Source organism: Dermacentor andersoni, chromosome 1 (assembly GCF_023375885.2).
Source record: "Dermacentor andersoni chromosome 1, qqDerAnde1_hic_scaffold, whole genome shotgun sequence".
In the NCBI taxonomy this organism is placed as follows: Eukaryota; Metazoa; Arthropoda; class Arachnida; order Ixodida; family Ixodidae; genus Dermacentor; species Dermacentor andersoni.
Window position 1 is genome coordinate 408984806 of NC_092814.1, and position 15072 is coordinate 408999877.

The 15072-nt window shown below is 47.1% G+C and overlaps 2 protein-coding genes across 3 annotated transcripts in view; one reads left to right on the plus strand and one right to left on the minus strand.

Moving 5' to 3' along the window:
* LanB2 (laminin subunit gamma-1) overlaps positions 1–15072 on the minus strand; it is a 335820-nt gene that overhangs the window by 290270 nt on the left and 30478 nt on the right. The gene's annotated exons all lie outside the window — the stretch shown is intronic.
* LOC140215182 (uncharacterized) lies at positions 9654–14307 on the plus strand. Its single transcript, XM_072285884.1, has 3 exons — positions 9654–11759; positions 13197–13257; positions 13323–14307. The coding sequence occupies exons 1-3, from the start codon at positions 10644–10646 to the stop codon at positions 13487–13489; spliced, it is 1344 nt and encodes a 447-aa protein (XP_072141985.1). The 5' UTR covers positions 9654–10643; the 3' UTR covers positions 13490–14307.

Here is a 15072-nt window from a genome sequence, read left to right on the forward strand (position 1 = left end):
ATATATATATATAGCCCACGCTGTAGAAAGTGGGCTCAAATAGACAAGCCTTCGCCTATGGCCCCCTAGGTGTGAGGGCCTGTGAGGGCTCCTTTACAATCGTTTTACTAGGGGACCGTCGCCTGTGTAATTCACAGGAGGTAACAATTTTCGAAGAATAAACATTGATTTGATTTGAAGAACTCAACGGCATTGGCCTTAAAAGCAGATATGTTGCCGGATGCGACTGTCCCATTATCCGACATGTCCGAAACGTACCTGTTACCATACGTAGCCGACATATCCGACGTATGCTGCAGTGCTCATGCGAAATATGTCGGGGCTTCATCTTCCAATGCGCACGCAAGGAGGGTGATCGCAAGCATGATTGGCGACGGAGCACACACGTACGTACGTGAGCCGCCAAGTCATTATATCTGTCACCGGGAGTTCTCAGTAACATATGCCATATATTCGGGACGGATACAGAGCATTATCCAATATCAGAGAGAGACCTTCAGCATCTTCTTATGGTCGAATGATCCTTAGAAAGTCAAATGGATGTCTTCGGAGCCACACTCTGTTTCCCATTACTGTGCTGGGAACCTCGTCATACTCGCAGCGTGCCGCTAAGACTGCAACGGCCGCAGGCGTCACGGGATCATAGTCTGTTCCAACGTTACTAGATTACCTCGTTGGTCTGTGCGTCCGCCTCCTCCTCGTGATACCGGATGAAGCAGAATAAAGGAACATTCTGAAGGGGTCACAGCGTACACGGGGACGAGAGACAAAGAAATACACAACACAAGCGCTGGTATTGTGTCTCCATGTGTGCTGTGACCTTTTCAGAATGAAGGGTATTCCAAATATCTATTCAATAGAGGGGGTATTCTTTTCACGCCGCCGCGACCGGACGTTTGCTCTCGTCTTTGAGCCCGGCGACGCACGGCGTCAAGTAAGCAGGGCCTAAGATGCACCGCGAGCGACTATGACAGTCACGATATAGCAACGGCGCAGCGTACCGAGAATAACCTTTTTCATACAGTCGTCGTGCACACTAAATGCGACCAGTTCGTTACGCACATTCAATATAATAAAAAGGAAACCGAAACACGCCGAAAACGAAACCGAACTATCTTGCGGAGGCAGCGGAGTAACACAACATCCATACGCGGAAGCTCAAATTTCGCGGCCGCTTAGCGCACTTTACAAATTGCGCCTTAGCGTCTTTGTTCCCGTGCTGTAGCTGTGCAAGTCGATGTTGGGTTTATCGCGAGCTTCTCGTTTACGGTAGTCATCGAGTGCGTGTATGTTTGCTTGGTTGGTTCTAGCAGCATCGTGTATTTGATGCCTTCTGACTTGCTAGAGCTGCATCTGGGAGAAATTTGGAGCGCCCAACGAACAGGACGGCACCGCGCTCGTCCCCGCTGAAACAAGGTAAGCAGGAGTTATGTAATTCTGGCTTCATTTTGCTTACGGCCCCGATTAAGCTGGGCTAGCTCGCAAGCGGTAGTTCCTTGTCTTGTATAGCGGGTAATGGGTTTAGCCACCGCAACTCCTGTAAATGCCGCTACTCGTTGTAGGGCTACAGTGAACGGAGCCTTGTTGCTCGCGGTCATGAGTTAGGCCTTCCTTTTTTGCAGCGGTAATGCGTAGCCCTCGGGGATTAGATCGCAAACGCTGTCTGAAATTGTGCTGTGGTTGGAGTTAAGGCACAGAACACCTATACAAACTTAGAGAAGGGAAACTGTACCTTCCACAGTGCTACGGAAATAAGCGTAGCGGTGGCGTCGTGAACTAAAGTATGCGACCACAGGTGGCGCTGTACAACAGGAAACGGAAACGGGGTTTTGCACACGCTTTACCAGGTGTTCTGTGGCTTTACTGGGTTTCTGGCTGCTGCGCCTCGATCGTGCTCCCGCCAGTTTGGTTGCTGTGTGGCAAACGTAGCGCCTACATAAATATGTAGGCGCTACTAAACAACAGCAACTAAACTGGCGGGAGCACGATCGAGGCGCAGCAGAATACATGTAGCGCTGAGTCATATTGAGTTAAGGCACACTCTGAAGTGACTTTTAAGGGCATCCCGAGCGGTTTTTCGTTTATTACGCCGCCGTTACCCTGAGTTAAATTGTGCCGCCGCGCTCCAGCTGTTGCATTTCGTGTAGGGCTACTGACAGAATGCGGTTTCCAGGTGGCACGATGGCTCGACTGGAATAAACGCACACGACACCAAAGATTGAGTAAGCCAGAAAATATTTTATTTGCATTTACAAGTACAACAAAAAGCACACGTCTACGCATCCACACAAACGCGGTTACATAGTCAAGAACATAGTCAAGAAATGGCTCATTAATAAGGGTAGCACAAACGCACAAGAAAGACGACCTAAGCTACAAAACGTACGGTCGGCTGCTAAGTATAATAATTTCCCTGTGACCGCGTCTCACTTTTATACAGCATCTTTACAGCACTACCAGGCCGGGTAGTTTGGCGGAAAGAACGCAACAGCTTATACGGCCGTCAGCTGCCTATTCCTTACGGGTGTCATAATTATCCTAATCTCCGCATCAACGTCGTGCAAGTTCGCATACAGGTATCTGTATCTGAACCATATGTGCCAGCTTAATACACGTGTAGTGAAATTATGATAACCACTGCGTCTTATCAATCGTATTGGTTTTGCAAATGCGCATTACAGCTGACGGAACGACATACTGTAAGTGAAGCACAAGAGAACAAGGACAAAAGGAGGATACAACACTTGAAGAAATGAAGAATTAGTAGGCATACAGCAAACAAGCGATGACGGAGAACACACAATGATGCATCGGGTGTTCTGTGACATCGGTTTGCGTACTTACGGTGTTATGGAGATCAACGGCATAAAAACGTACCTTCAAGCGTACTCCCTCAACCTCCGCCGCATTCATTATAATAATCAACGCCTAAACAAAATGAGGCACTATTCTTTGCCAAGAGTAGACCTTTTTACAGCAAGTCTATGTAATAACTCGCAGACGAAACCAGCATGGTTTCGAAAATGTTTTACCGCCGTAGTATTCGAACGCCAACGGCCAGGAAACACATCGATACCAATAGGCTGTCGGCTGTCGGTGGTTAATCGAGCACAACAACCTTGACGCTATGACTAAAAAGCAGCTTCAACAATCAAATTTAAAAAAAAATCAACTGCCTATTTGCCTGAGGTAAAAAAGCATCCTTAGACACCTCGATTGTTCATGTCAATGGTTTGCGTAAATTAAAGAATTCAGCATGTTCAGCGCCCCTAGCAGAGAAAGCACAAATTAAAGTATTCGACCAAATTACAGTAGCTCCACTTGCGCGCTTACGCTGAAACGCGCCTCGATTGATTTTTCGCCCTCTGTGGCCATTTGTTGAACTTGAGAGTGTGCGGGGCCTGGTTAAGGTTTCTCCGACGTTCGCGGCGCACGCGCGCCGGTGGTGGTCGGGCACGTCGAGTTTGTTGCGCCAGGCGCGTATAGACAAGAACGGCACCGAGAGCGGCGCTGCTGCGCCGGCGTTGAGAGCGCCGCATGCGAAGCAAAATTCTATTAGCGGGTGGTACCCCTCTCCCATCTCTCGTTCGTGCCGCCTTGATTGCCTCCTGCACTGCGCGTGTTTTGGCATGTTTCGCGCCGCGCGCGGTGTGTGCCTACGTGTGTGCGCGTGGAGATTTCGTTCGAAGGGCGGTGTACAGTCTGTTTCACATTTAGGGGAAAACTTGGCGCCAGCAGCTCGCGCAGGTGCTCGAGGGGCGGGATCTTGAACGGCGTCGTCTGCTACGGCGGCGCGCGCTGGCCGCATTGTCGGGAAACGTTCTACTATCAGTTGCAGGGCGCCGATCTCATCGCTACGGCGTGAAATGAGCCGGTATTCTTTACTATGCGTTGTGCGACGCCAACTGATACGCCTCGAAGGTAAGTTCATCGCTGCAGGGCAGTCATAGACGACGTACTGATTCCATACATTCTTGACGGCCCGTTTCTGGAAGGAGACTATATATTCTAACGCGATAGGTCGCCAATCTACACTGCTCGTGTGGTGCAACAACTGCTAGAAGAGCGCGCAGTCACTCTCTTGGAGTGGCCGCCTCAATCCCCGGGCGCCAACATCATTTAAAATGTCTGGGGCTCGTTGAAAGTATCGCTGGCGCACCGTCCCCTCTATCAGTCGCCCGAGGATAGGCTTCGATCCACCATCGTCAGTGACTGAGACGTGCTGCGAATGAACACATCCCTGATCAAGTCATTCTGCACTTCACTGCCTTCCAGGATGAGCGCTGTCATCGCTGCCGCTGGGGACATGACGAGATACTAACTGAAGTTCCGAGCGTGACGTGTCCATTTCCCCGCCGGCGGGCAGAGTCTGTGTGTTGTAGCGAATGATTGTCGAGAAAAACCATTTCCAGCTCATTGTCTGAACCTAAAACATTCATTTAATCGTATCCGTTTGTTTCATCGTGTTCGACTCCCATAGTTATCATTGTTGAGTGCTTTGTTTTCCTTTCGAGTCAAACAAAGACTGAACACGTTGCGCGCACATCTTGGTGCGTCTTGTCGCTGCTTATTACGGTAGCACACACTGAAGAAATATACGTACACTCCCCTGACAGTAGCACGCTTCCCGACAATGCGGCCAGCGCGCTCCGCCGTAGCAGACGACGCAGATCACGACTCCGCCCCTCGAGCGTCTGCGCCTGCTCGAGCTGCTGCCACCGCACGACTGCATTGCTTGCCGCATCGCGATGCAATACGTTCCCAGTTTTCGCCTAAGTGTGAAACAGACTGTACACGCTTCTATTTGCCTTTAAGAAGATCGGTAGGCTTGACGATTATTTTTATGGCTGCAATGCGGCGAAAGGGCAGCGTCTGCTTAACCATGTAAGTGACGCTGAGCAGGTGATCGGAAACGACATCGTATGTACCGCCGGAAAAATCGTCAGCACATACGATGCGGCACATACGAGCTAAACTCATTTTTGCAGTTTCTCACAATATGTTTGCTACAAATCCGTGTTGTCTCTGATGGCGACAACGGTCTTCCATCGACACTGTGCGGAAATAAACAAAATATATCGCTGCATAGCACAAGTACGACATGCGCACACAACTTTAACTAGTGCGTCCCCTACAATATGGAATAGAAGCAGCAATTTAGACAGCTTGGCCATTTTTTAACAGTGCTCAAGAGACGGAAGTTGAAAGTATTAGTAATCACTCCTGCTTCAGCAATGCCGGCGCGACCAAGACGCGGGCCGCGTATCGTCCAGTAACTCGATCGATCGGTGCAGTGGTGAAGCGGGAATGAACTCCGGTCATGTTCAATGCATCGTGCACATATTCAATTTCTCGGCACGCGTGAACTTCGGCCACTGCTAGCGCATACAACAGAAGTGGTTTCCATTCTTGGGCAGCGCACACATAAACGAAACACGAGAAAGAAGACAGGACAAGCGCTCGTTGAACAAAAGTTTTTATATGAATAAAAGGATTATGTACCGAGTAATTATTAAATTCATGTGGGTTACATATAAAAACCGTCATACACTCAGGAGTGATCAATGAACGAGCTCGCTTCGTTTGCCAGTTGTTTACTTCGCTCGGCGCACCGCAGTAATCCATGTGTGTCGTCTGCTTTTTTCGTACCATTTTCTTGTGAATCGGCAGAATTTCACTGGTGGCATCAACCATTTCGTGTTTACATTGCTGTCGTGGCAGTTAACAACACACTAATAATTTCCGGTCATCCGAAGAGGCGCCCTCGCAAACAAGAGACGTTTCGCGCGCAGCGCGAACTGAACGCGGGCGCGACCGGGAAGCGGCGGCGGAAACCTACACCCGTTGGACATGAAATCGTTCCGCCAGGGGAGAAACGAGCGCTGGCGTCTAGGATGAAACTTGGCGTGCGGTCGTCCATTGAGCCCCCTACAGTCAGTTTCGGCGCGGCATGGCGGCCGAGGTAGCGGCGCGGCGGAGCGCATGCGCAGAACGTCCGTCGTGGCTTTGTGAAGCCGCGAGCTCCTTACGAATCCCGCGCCGGCAGCTGTGGAAGCGCGCGGAAAACCTCCGAACGCGCTACCAGTTGAGTGCCGCCGGAGTGTAGTTTGGCGCTGTGGCCAACGTGACGTCGCTGAGCCGCGCGCGCGCGCTATGTTGAAGTATATCTGCGCCTTTTGGGCTGCTGAGCACGAGGTCGCGGGATCGAATCCCGGCCACGGCGGCCGCATTTCGATGGGGGCGAAATGCGAAAACACCCGTGTGCTTAGATTTAGGTGCACGTTAAAGAACCCCAGGTGGTCAAAATTTCCGGAGTCCTCCACTACGGCGTGCCTCATAATCAGAAAGTGGTTTTGGCACGTAAAACCCCAAATATTATTATTATATCTGCGCCTTTTGGGTACCTGTAAAGCCCAGACCACACGTACGCTTGCGTACGCGCGCAAGTTCGCGATTATGCGTCTGCAGCGCCTAGCGAGGAACGGTGGTTTACATCCACAAAGACGCGCGACAGCGCACGCTCACTGCCTTCACTCACAGACGCCTTGGAAAACGCCACTTCGTACTTTGCCATTGACTGTGTTTCAAAATGCTTCGATATCTGTAAACGTAATTGTTATATTTTTAGAGCTGTTTGATCAGCACGAAAAGGAAAGATTAAGCACTTTCTTGCATGATATAAATCTGCTTCACTGAGTTGAATGTACCGTGCTGTGGCTGCGCAGGCAGGCGCCTCGACGCGAGGTGGTCCAAGCGCGCGAAAACAGGAGCTGTTCACCAAGATCGCGCCGCGTTTCGACGCGTACAAGCCGTGCCGCATTGTCTGCGTATACCTGGGCGCCCGGAAGCGAGCCCGCGCGCATCCGCAAGCATGCGTGTGGTCTGGGCCTAACGTCGCCTATATTCGCCGAAGGACTATGAGGGGTAGTTCGTAGACTGCAAAGGACTGAACGAGTACGTTGGTAGCTTCATAATGAAGGCTTAGATCCATGAACGCGAAAACTAAAGCGAAGGCGGCGAGCTGCGCCGTCGGATGAAGCACTTTGTAGCTAGCGTTTTCCTATTCGCTCGGATCTGCAGCCACAGAGAATGTCGTTCGTCGCCCGCAAGTCCCCTGGAGATTAGCCAGATTCTCGATGACCTTTTCCGGTTTGCCACTTAGCTCCGCCCATGAGTTCTGTCTTCGCCTCGGCTAGCGCGTCGCCAAGTGCTCATTAAGAACCTTTAGGTGGTCGCAATTTTTGGAGCCCTCTTTACTGCGTGCCCCATGGCCGATGTCGCTTTGGGACATCAAAACGCTATAAACCAAACCCAACTTCGGTATACTTCGAGTTTTAGGTAGCAAAGCATGCATAGTGAATGCTTATTGAGGCGGCCTGCAACAGTTACCGTTCTTTTAATGCGCTGTAAGGTACCAGCTTTCATCATGAATAGGTCATTTTATTGCTGCGTGCTTTATAAATGCGCGGAGGTAAGTTCCGTCTGCGAGGGCAGTATATATTGCTTGCGTGTGAGCACTGCGGTGCGTCTTCCGTTGTAGATCGCGCAGTCGGTGCGTAGAAACGTTTTTCTTCAGGTGCCGAATTATGCAGGGTCGCGTTCGCGCTCAGTCCAACAAAGCTACATGAGTAAATTACTGGTTAATTTTAAGACTAGCACTCGATTATCGCCTGGCAGCTGCTCGCACCACACGCACAGTATCTTGCTTTAGGTACCGAAATTCGTGTTCACTAACTCCTTGTGTAGCCGCGAAAAGTGCGTGAGTGAGCGAATGACGCATTCATTGCCGTAATGTGGACCGTTCATCACGCGGCTTTCGGCACGTAGATATCGCTGGTATTTTATGTACCACTGGCGGAACTCCACAATGCAGCCTCAGCAAGAAGTACGATATCCAGCTGCAAGGGTAGCTGAAGTGCAACTGCATGGCTGTACAAACGGGCAGCTCCATCCGCAGTGTTAGTGTGATTGCACCCTAGCCTATACGCAGACAGTTCCTAAGTGCTTGGCTAGTGGTGTATGCTCATTTGCATTGCCAGATCATGCCGTTTATTTCGCACGTGGAACCCTATTTTAAGTTGGCTATGAGTGGGCATCTCCACAGCGTTCAGTTCTCAAAAGACGTTGTGTGGTGGGTTCGCTTTTACTGTTGTGCATCAGAGTAATTGTGGGTCATCTGACCATTTAAGTGCGCACAGCACATCCCAATCAAGTAATCGAGAGCATTGAGTTCGAGAAGCGAGGTTAATACAGGGCCACTGAGCATACCAATAGCTTTTAAATTTATTCTACAATAGTAAAGTTTACTCTCTCCAGTAGGCCCTTGGCCTTATAAGGACTGTGTGTTGCTACCATCACATGGAATAAAACTTGGCAAAATTACTTATAATTTTTAGATGTGTCGGTTCTATATTGATCCTCGCTTTTTTCCTTCAGTGCGAACTTTATCCAGGGCTACTACACATGCTCACTTAGTGGCCTTAACAAAGATTCGTTCTTTTTTGTTTCGGAACCAGTGTGGTGCTCCAGGCTAACAGAAGCTCATTGCGATGACTTCACAAACCAGGTCTGAGGCAATTTGTGACCTCCATAGCAACAATCTTGACCACATGGCTGATGCATTAAGGAGAAAGATGAGAGATGCGGGCTTGAATGAAGATGTCATTGAGCTGGCTGTCAAAACTATGCTTGAGAGTGATGTTATTGTTGGCTTGCACAGCAACAGTGGAGCATTTGGGAGCACTTATTCTCGCAGGGAGTATTTTCAGAGCAAATTCAATTATGTGCAGCCAGTAGCTGTGCGTCTTGGAAAGAACAAAAACAATCAAGATGCTCATTTTCATTATGTCCCAATAATTGAAACGATAAGATCGTTGCTAGGAGATAACTCTGTTCAAGATCAGTGTATGAATCTGGAAGTTCACGAAGCAGGTGTCTTTAAGGATTTCACTGATGGGAATGTCTTTCAGTCAATACCACTGTTTCAGGATCACCCCACTGCTTTGCGTTTGATTCTTTTTCAAGATGCTTTTGAAGTGGTAAATCCTTTAGGTTCAGCAAAGAAGCACAAAATTCTAGCTGTGTATGTGCTGCTTGGAAACCTACGTTCTTGGAACAGAAGTCGTACCTGTGGAGTTCAATTAGTGTTGCTTTGTAAAGAAAGTGACGTTTTGTTCTTCGGACAGGACAAGGTGTTTGCTTCGTTGATTAATGACATCAAAAAGCTAGAAGCTGGCTGCATGTTGGTGGACAGCATTCCCACATACGGCACTGTGGTGGCAATTCTGGGCGACAATCTAGGCAGCCACAGTATTGGTGGATTCATGGAAAATTTCAGCACTGCCGAATACATCTGCAGATTTTGTTTAGTAAAGCGTGAAAACATGTTTGCGAAAACCATTTTTGACAACAGTGAACTAAGAAATGAAGGGAACTACAAAGAGGCAGTGAAGAAACTCCAGGATGACTCTACCCTTGTTTCGTGCAAAGGCATTAAATTTGATGCTTTGTTTAATGGCCTAAAATACTTTCACATTTGTGCTCCTGGGCTCCCTCCATGTTTAGCACATGACCTGTTTGAAGGTGTGCTTTCATACGATCTTCCATTGATGCTACAATACTTCATCACGAAGCAGCGATGGTTGTCTGTTGAAGAACTGATGAAGAACTGAATAAAAGGATTGTTTCATTCAAGTTCAAAAGAGTGGACGTGAACGACCAGCCAGCTGAGGTTTTCAAGACATTTAAAAAGCTGAGTGGACATGCAATCCAGAACTGGAATATGCTTCGGTTTTTGCCCTGCTTTCTGTATAACAAGGTGTGCAGAAATGACCCTGTATGGGAGTTAGTGTTGATGCTTACTGAACTTGTTCAATTGGCATGCGCTCCAGCAATAAATATGCCCATGATAATGAGACTGAAAGATTTGATAGAAGATTACATTGACCGAAGAACTGAGCTCTTTCCTGGTACTCCTCTGAAACCGAAGCACCATTACATGGTTCACTACCCCCATCTCATTACTCAGTTTGGACCGCTTATTCGGTTATGGACTATGCGTTGTGAAAGCAAGCATGGCTATTTTCGCAAGTGCATAAGAAGTGCCCAGAACTTTAAGAACATCACGCTGACACTTGCTGAAAAACACCAGCTTCTTCAGGCATTCAGGGGGAGTAGCTGCCGTTTTGAAAGAGACTTGGCGATTGACTCCACATTTATATTTTGCCCTAGTTTGTTCAATATGGAAGTTCAGGAAGCCATCAAGACCTATGGAGTACTAGGAAAGGAATTGTATTGCACATACCAAATTGAATACAGGGGCATCAAGTACAGCAAAGACATGGTCGTGATCTGGAGTCGTGAAGAAAGTAGGGTGGTGTTTGGTCGGATCATTTTCATTTCATTGCTAGAGAACAAAGTCTTTTTTCTTGTTCGTGTCACTTGTTCTGTTTTGGAACCTATGATGATGGTGTATTTCTTGCCGGGCCCAGAATCAGGGACACTGAAGTGCATTTCCATTTACGAGCTTCTAGATTACTATCCGCTTGAGTCGTATGATGTCGGCCATCCAAAAGTCACAGTCATTGCACTGAAGCATGCAGTTTTAGATTATTGTTAATTTATTTTTCAGCCCAGAGGACTTCATGTCACTTGTTCAGGGGTGGCTTCCAGCACTCAGCGAGGAGGACTTCATCACCATCAGTCGGAAAATTCAGGAGTTGGGAGTAAAATGTGCAGAACACTTCAGATATCTACAAGAATCAGACTTAGACTTCTTAGCCCCTGTGCAAAGACGCATCCTGCTTGAGAAGTTTCAAACCATCAGTGCTGCTCCTGTCACATCAGGGCAGGGTGGCAGTTGTGCTAAGGTGAATTCAGATGCCAACTCGCAGCTAGATGAATGGGCTGAGAAATTTTGCATACCTTGGGAAATGTTCCCGCCAAGTTTACTTCAAGCATGCAAAGCACAAGAAAGGCCTACAAAAAGCGATCTGAACCAGATGGTGAGAATGCTGAGTTCTCTAATCCTGCATAAGCATTCAGCGCCTGGCAGACGTAACCTGAGAATAATTGCAACAAAAGTTGTGTCAATGTACCCGTCATCATTTCAGGATTTGCTGCAGGGTACAGTTGGTGGCACAGGAGTTGAGACATTGATGTGGAAGCTCGAGAACTGCGTCAATAACAAGAAGAGACCAATTGCACATGCGCTGCCTGCAGAAATTGTTGATGACCCAGACTCCTTCCAGCCACGTCCACGATCTACCCGTGACTCCTATGGTTGCGTAGCATGGCAGCCAGAGTTACCAAGTGGAGAAAGTTTGTTGACACAACGAGAAAAGCAGCAACAGCTTCTTTCTGAGTATGCTAAAATGCATCCCAACAAGCAGCTTGTCACTCGTTTAATGATTGAGACGTATGCATCACAAAGGCTGACCATTAATCACTCGGGGAGTGTGACAGAAGTAAAAAAGAACTGGCCGTTTTTGCTTACTGAGGACTGCCTTCTTGAGCATTCCAAGGAGCTACTTGGTAGTGAGGTTTGCCAAAGAATTGGTGCTAACATGGAAAGCGTTGGGCTGCGTGTATATCGTTATGCTTATAGTCAGATGAAGCGGCCGAAGGTGAACAAATGTCTCGGAGAAATTCAGCAAGCAAAGAGCCGTCTCAAGAGTGTGACACCAGAACATGAAGGTGCACTTGTTCTCCTCCTTGCCCTCTTTGACGAGGATGAAGAGCTCATCTACAAGACCGTTGAGGCAAGCTCAAAATTTTCTTTTCTGCTGCCATCTGGCAGAAAAGTGCTTGTGCATGCAGAATTCAGATGTGCATTGCATGTGTATAAAAAGTTCCACTCCATATCTGCATTCTTTTACTAACAAAATGTTACATGTAGTTAGGGTGGTGGTATTTAAAATCTGCTGTCTTAATTTTTATCAGTCTTGAGCTTTGCAGATTTTGTTTATTCATGCTAGAGTGCTCTGAAAGATACTCTGGGAGGAGGTATCAGGAAAAATACAGCAGAATGGCACTAATGTATAAATAGTGTTAAGAACTATGCACGCAATATCGTTCAACGCCTCGTCCTACAGAATATTAGCCTTTGGCTTCAACGCCTCGTCCTACAGAATATTAGCCTTTGGCATTGTAAGCAAAAGATCACGAGCATGCCTGTGGCAGGGCACTAATGATTGGTTGGTGGATTGTGTTGCGAGACGGTGTGAAATGGCAGTTGGCAGGACCAGCCAGCTCATCTAACTTCATTGAGATGGGAGGTCGAAATGGAAATGGTACTCTATGGTACCTTCGGATCCCTGTTGAGACACACTACTCCTAAGGCACATTCGTACGGCTTGGTTAAAGTGGAGCTTCAAGCTTTGTTAGTCTCACAAAATGTGGTAGCTTATGACTGTATGCTAATGAGTATGTGGCATATATAGCGGCACAAATTGGATTATAAAGTGAGTAGAAAAGTGCATGTCACCTATGCGAACAAGGGTCCGCAGACGGGAGCCGTTAACACAGTCTCGTTATATCCTTTAGGGCATAGCCTAGGTGTTCCCCAAATTTTAGCGGCGATAAAGGTTATATGAAAAATATCTCTTTAGTCTGCCTTAGTAAGAAATATGTTTGTGGCTGCAACCAATAAACGTTTCTGTATGGTTTAAAGACGTCCAGCTGATTTCGTGTCAATGTAATTGTGCAGCTAATAACAAAATCTGTCTTTAGAACTGTTTTGGCTTTTGCATGTGGTTTATCCTGTCATTGTTGTAATATGACGGATGGCCTGTAATAAAGGAGTAATTTCTCTTTAGCATGCACGCAAGAACGACAACCCAGCTATGCAGGAAAGCTGTGCAGCTTTCACACAAACTTTGCATTCGAATAAAAATTCTTCCCGGTCGCATATTTGAACCCAGAACCTTGATGGATTTGCCTAAATATCAGTCTCTCTCATGACCTGTAGCTTTGTTCTTTGTGTACTTGACAGGTGCAGCCGAGGGATCAGCTGCTACGTCCAAATATCTGCTTTTCTTGTCCATGGTTGAACAAGATTTTGAAATGAGTGTGAGAAGGCAATTGCTTTGCACAGAGTATGATCGTGTGCATTCCGCAGGCGTTGACACAATCTCATTTCTATTTCATGCAGCAAGATATCAGTTTTTGAATGCCTTCCCTCTATCTTGCTTTTGCAGGAGACCGCCCATGACGATGACTTGGGAGACATGCCATTGACGCCCATAATATGTATGAAAGGTTAGATTTTGGGATCATTGACCATCTCACGATGTACTAACATTCCTTTGTTCTATTTTTTCTAGGACCAGGTCTCTTTGAGGCAGAAATGTTCACTGTCTATGTGGATGGTGTTGCTATCTTGACTACTCAGCGGGCTGCAGCTTTCAAAGCCATGTTTCCCTTATACTTCGTTCTTAACATCGAGTATCCACCTGAAGTGGCTTTGACATTGGAGTTTGTGCAGAGGTGAGGTCTTGTTTTCTTTATCTTTCCTGATATGTGTTGGTATTCACCTGTTGCATTTCTTACTTTCGCACATATTTTCTGGAAACATTGCTGGTGGGCTGTTTTAAAATTACTGCTTTTATGCCATTACAGAAGGTGGGGAAGAACTTTTTAGAAAAAGTTGTGATTGCTAGCAATTTTAACCCTTTTAAAGCAGACAGTTCAGAGAGGTGCTGGAAATATCTTTATTACTGTTACTGCAGTACCTTGCTATAACATATATCAGAAAAGAGCTATATAAATACAATTTCATGGATGAAAACTCGAATTTCATACATCGAATAAAAGTCTTGAAACTAAAATTTCCCAAAAACCAAAGTTGGAAGTGCTTGAATATGAAAGTAAAAAACAATATACAAAATGTGGTATATTTCCTCTTGAATAATTTTGAGACAGAAGCAATTGGCAGGCTTATCCACAACTTTAGTGCTTTCTCGCACCTTTATTCGCCACTAGGTTCTGTGCCCAGTGCTCGTTCCACTTAAGGGAACATTCATGAAAATGTTGAAACACATTTACTTTGCATTTACTGCAAGAAAAAGTATGCGCCTAGATTTTCTACCGTTCTTAGCACAGCTTGTAGTTTTTGTTTGTAAATTTTTTTGTGGCTCATAGAGTGGGTGTTCTGTAGACGATGGTGGAGGAGTGCGAGCTTGCTGGGCAGCAAAAAATAACAGTTGGTGTAACTGACTGGTGGAAGCCGGCAGCCGACATGGCCGGGCCCTGATTGGCTGTAGGGTTGTGCGACATCACGAGACCAAATGAACTGTCCATATTGGTAGGAGCTGCTAAAAATTTTTTTACAGTGTACGTTACATTCGCTTACAACACGGTGGTGCAAGAAACAACACAGATCACGCCGTTTAAGCTGGTTTACGGAAGAAACCCAACGACGGACGCTCGACGCCATGCTGCCGCACGCCACTGACGAAGAGAATCTTGACGTCGCCACCTATCTCCAGCACGTCGAAGAAGCCCGACAGCTCGCCCGCCTACGGATCAAGAACCAGCAGCGTGCCGACAGCCGACACTAGAACCTCCGACGACGCTACGCCTGGCGACCGTGTTTGGGTTTGGACCCCGATACGCCGACACGTGTACTTGTTTGTCTTTATCGGCCGACACGTTTCACCGCCTAACAAATGTTATCGCACAGCGCAGGACGCGCCTGCATGTATCCGAAGTTTCTGGAATGTTATCGATGCTTCCATCCGCTGTCTTTGTCCGAACCTTGTGTAATCTGATCGCATGTGTGCGCGACGCGAATAATTTAGAACCATAGAGAAAGGAATATAACAAGAGCGAACACTCGGCGAAAATTGGAAGCAGGAAATACGTCACGGTATAGTATTAACACCGACCGTTTGATGCTGCGAGCATCGAAGAAAAAAGAATGTGAAATGAGATTAACAGAAATTGTTTTATATTTTTATTCTTTCCCAGGAAAAGTAAAAATATCTGCGTATAAATTAAACTTTGCTGCTTACTTCCGTTGCCTAGCGACAGGCGAATCAGCGAATGACGAGCCAGATGCACGCGTCATTCGTC

Bases quoted from the DNA above. Each gene is read 5' to 3' on its own strand.
- LOC140215182 (XM_072285884.1), top strand. From the start codon at position 10,644: ATGTCACTTGTTCAGGGGTGGCTTCCAGCACTCAGCGAGGAGGACTTC. The intron at 11,760-13,196 runs GCAAGCTCAAAA...TTGCTTTTGCAG, and splicing joins TCATCTACAAGACCGTTGAG to GAGACCGCCCATGACGATGA. The intron at 13,258-13,322 runs GTTAGATTTTGG...TATTTTTTCTAG, and splicing joins GCCCATAATATGTATGAAAG to GACCAGGTCTCTTTGAGGCA.